Source organism: Triticum aestivum, chromosome 1A (assembly GCF_018294505.1).
Source record: "Triticum aestivum cultivar Chinese Spring chromosome 1A, IWGSC CS RefSeq v2.1, whole genome shotgun sequence".
In the NCBI taxonomy this organism is placed as follows: Eukaryota; Viridiplantae; Streptophyta; class Magnoliopsida; order Poales; family Poaceae; genus Triticum; species Triticum aestivum.
In genome coordinates this window covers 113,726,369-113,729,214 of record NC_057794.1, presented here as the reverse complement: position 1 = coordinate 113,729,214, position 2,846 = coordinate 113,726,369, and the positions used below count along the sequence as shown (strand labels likewise).

The window sequence follows — 2,846 nt, the reverse complement described above, 5'->3', positions numbered from 1 at the left end:
TTAGCAAAACTGTTATGGCAAAAATACAGTTTTACTAAAGCACATCTAGATGTGCCATAAGTATTGCACATCTAAGTCCTATGTCATTGATCTTACGTCGAGATTCGTGTGAATATTTTCTTTTTTTTTCTTTTCTATTTATACTTGATTCACTCACTTAGATGTGCAATAAGTAGAGCACATCTAGATGTGCCCTAGACACACTTTTTTTTTCCCTTTTTCTGCGACGCACCCGCACTGGATCGTTTTGCCATTAATTAAGCTGTGCGCTATGTTACCGTAACCAAATACTCTACTCTTCTTATTAACTCAGTGTCACATCAGAAAATTTGCTGAACTGGACCCTAAGATAATAGCTAAGTTAGCTGCACTATCAGGCAATGGGTAGGATGTAGTATTAAGTTGAACATAAAGTGCTAGTACTTACAGTCGTTACTTCACTCTGAATCCAGAAGACAGCCTGACTGACCCTAATCCTGAGATCAAAGAACCTTGAGTTCAAGCGAACACTGAGGGAAACATGGGCTAGCTTTTTTCCTTGCTGCAAATCAAATCAAACATTTGGTCAGTATCTACTACTACTAGGTGCTAGACCTAAGCATCAGCCGCCGAGCAAATGCTTCATATCACACAAGAAACATGGAGCATCAACAACAAGTTAACACTTTTTGGACGGCTCACCGTGTCAAACTGTTTATGTGCTCCTCGGGCTGCATCCTCGAGCTGAAATGGGAGTCCACCCGCCTCGTCAATACAGTATAGCTTCTTGACTCGAATCTGAAAACGTGAACAACCACGGATAAGATTTTTCACTACGCAAAATACAAAACATTGTCAGCAGAAAATACGGAGTACATGCATATTGTCAGCATTGCTTCAGACCGACCTGCTGGGTGCCACGCATCGTCTCAATTAGTCCTTCAACTTCAACAAAGCTTTCCTTATTCAGCTTCCGGATGAAAGTAACCATGTCCTCGCATATCCCCGGATCATCCGCCAACACGACACACTTGATACTGCTCAAACCCTCTCTGAGGACTACCAGAGTAATGTTCTTGTTCACCTTCTTTATCGTCTGCGCAAAGCCCTGCACCAGCACAATCCTGCCTGCGGCTTCACGGCTGATATCTGCCAGATTGAGCCGGTCAAGAGGCCGCCGGACCGGCACAGTCATGAACACCTCCACCGGTACATCACCGTAACTCTTCGAATACAGAGCTTCAGATAAGCTCAGCAACTGCTCGCCGTCAGAGGTTTCGTCCGCGGAGGCCGTCCGCGAGCCAACTGCATTCTCGCCGGCCGGCTGCTTCAGGTAAGGATTCTTGGCGTCCGGGGCTGCAGTCGGCGTGCCCTCTCCTTTCTTGCCCAACATTTGCTTCCGAAGAAGATTCTTGGTCTCCGCCGCTGCCGGCGGCGACCCCTCTCCCTTCTTGCCCGGCGGGCGCTTCTGAGGAAGAATCCTGGCGTCGGCCGCCGCCGTCGGCGAGCCCCCGCCCTTCTTGCCCGGCGGGCGCTTCTGAGGAAGAATCTTGGCGTCGGCCGCCGCCGTCGGCGAGCCCTCTTCCTTCTTGCCCATCAACCGCTTCTGGCGAAGATTTTCGGCCTCCGCGCTTGCCCCGCCCGTGGGAACCACCATCGCCGACTGCTTTTGGTACCGGCGGGCAACCTCGGCCGTATTCTGCTTCTCGTATTCCCCGGCGAGCTCGTCCGCGGCGTGCGCCTTTTGCCTGGACTGGATCGCTGGCGAACTTCTTTGCAATGAGGGGTCACGAGCGAACTGGAGGGAAGACAATGGGGGTCTTTCCCGTTTCTGTTTCCGGCGACGGCAGCACGGGGGAAGCGATCCCGCTGCCCGCGAGACAGACCGTTTTGTAGCAAGACTCGCTTCTGCCGAGCGACCTTGCCAAGCGTGGTGCGGCTCGAGCCAGGCGACCGTGCCGAAAAAAGGTCCAACCGAAAAAATAAATGTACAACCGACTTCCACATTTGATCTCAGGCACTACCGGTCAAGAAAAAAAATCACAGATGTGTGTGTTTATTTGTTTTTCACCGTGGAATTAACATATTTTTTGAACTGGCAAACTGTTATCAAATAAGTAAGAAATTCGGTTCTGCTCTCCGGTGGATCCCTTTCTCCAAAAAATTCCTGATAGAGTGTGAATTGGCCTAAAAAACGTTGGCGGGAGCTAACAACTTGAATTTTCACCTCGCCTCGTCCTCCCACGTGCGCCCTGAGGTCCGCCTAGTGCCCCGCCACGCCGCCACCTCGCCATCACCACCGCCGCCGTCACCCCCCCTACCCGTTGGCTTGCCGCACAGAGTTGCTGTCCACGCCAACCGAACCACCGTCGAGCACGGCCGCCTGCGCTCCTCCTCCTCCCCTCCGCCACCCGCCACACTGTTGCTCCTCCTCCCCTCCGCCACCCGCTCGTCATCTCTTGCTCTCGTACGGTATCCATGAGGCCATCAAGGTGCTTGACTAAATTCCTCACCATTTTTATGTGATAAAGAATTTCGGAGTTTGTCGATGATGTAATTGTCCGTACATGTATTTTTCGCATATGACTTCGCTTGTTCTTCAATGACTCATCGTCAGACGATGACAACGATTTTGAGATTGCAATGACGTTGTATTCGAACATTATATAAATAAGAGGCCCATGCATGGTGGCTCAGTGCCCGAGCCTGTGGTAGTTCGTCGGAACAAGTAGGTAAGGCATGATAAACTTATGGAGGATTCTTTTGGATAGAATTCACTGTCTGGACATTAATCTTTTCAGAGAAACTTTTGAATGTCGCGAGATTTGTTCAAGTCCATTGGAGATGTTGTGGAAGCTCTTTTTTCT

The 2,846-nt window shown here is 50.3% G+C and overlaps 1 protein-coding gene across 1 annotated transcript in view; it reads right to left on the bottom strand.

Annotated features, from left to right (window-relative positions):
- LOC123039708 (aspartate--tRNA ligase 1, cytoplasmic) overlaps positions 1-1,818 on the bottom strand; it is a 5,357-nt gene extending 3,539 nt beyond the window's left edge. The window contains exons 1-3 of the mRNA XM_044462755.1: positions 887-1,818; positions 682-777; positions 428-541 (exon numbers count right to left, since the gene is read on the bottom strand). Coding sequence (XP_044318690.1) covers positions 428-541; positions 682-777; positions 887-1,636 — 960 coding nt within the window. The 5' untranslated portion in view covers positions 1,637-1,818. The remainder of the gene's footprint in view (positions 1-427; positions 542-681; positions 778-886) is intronic.
- Positions 1,819-2,846: the final 1,028 nt, after the last annotated feature.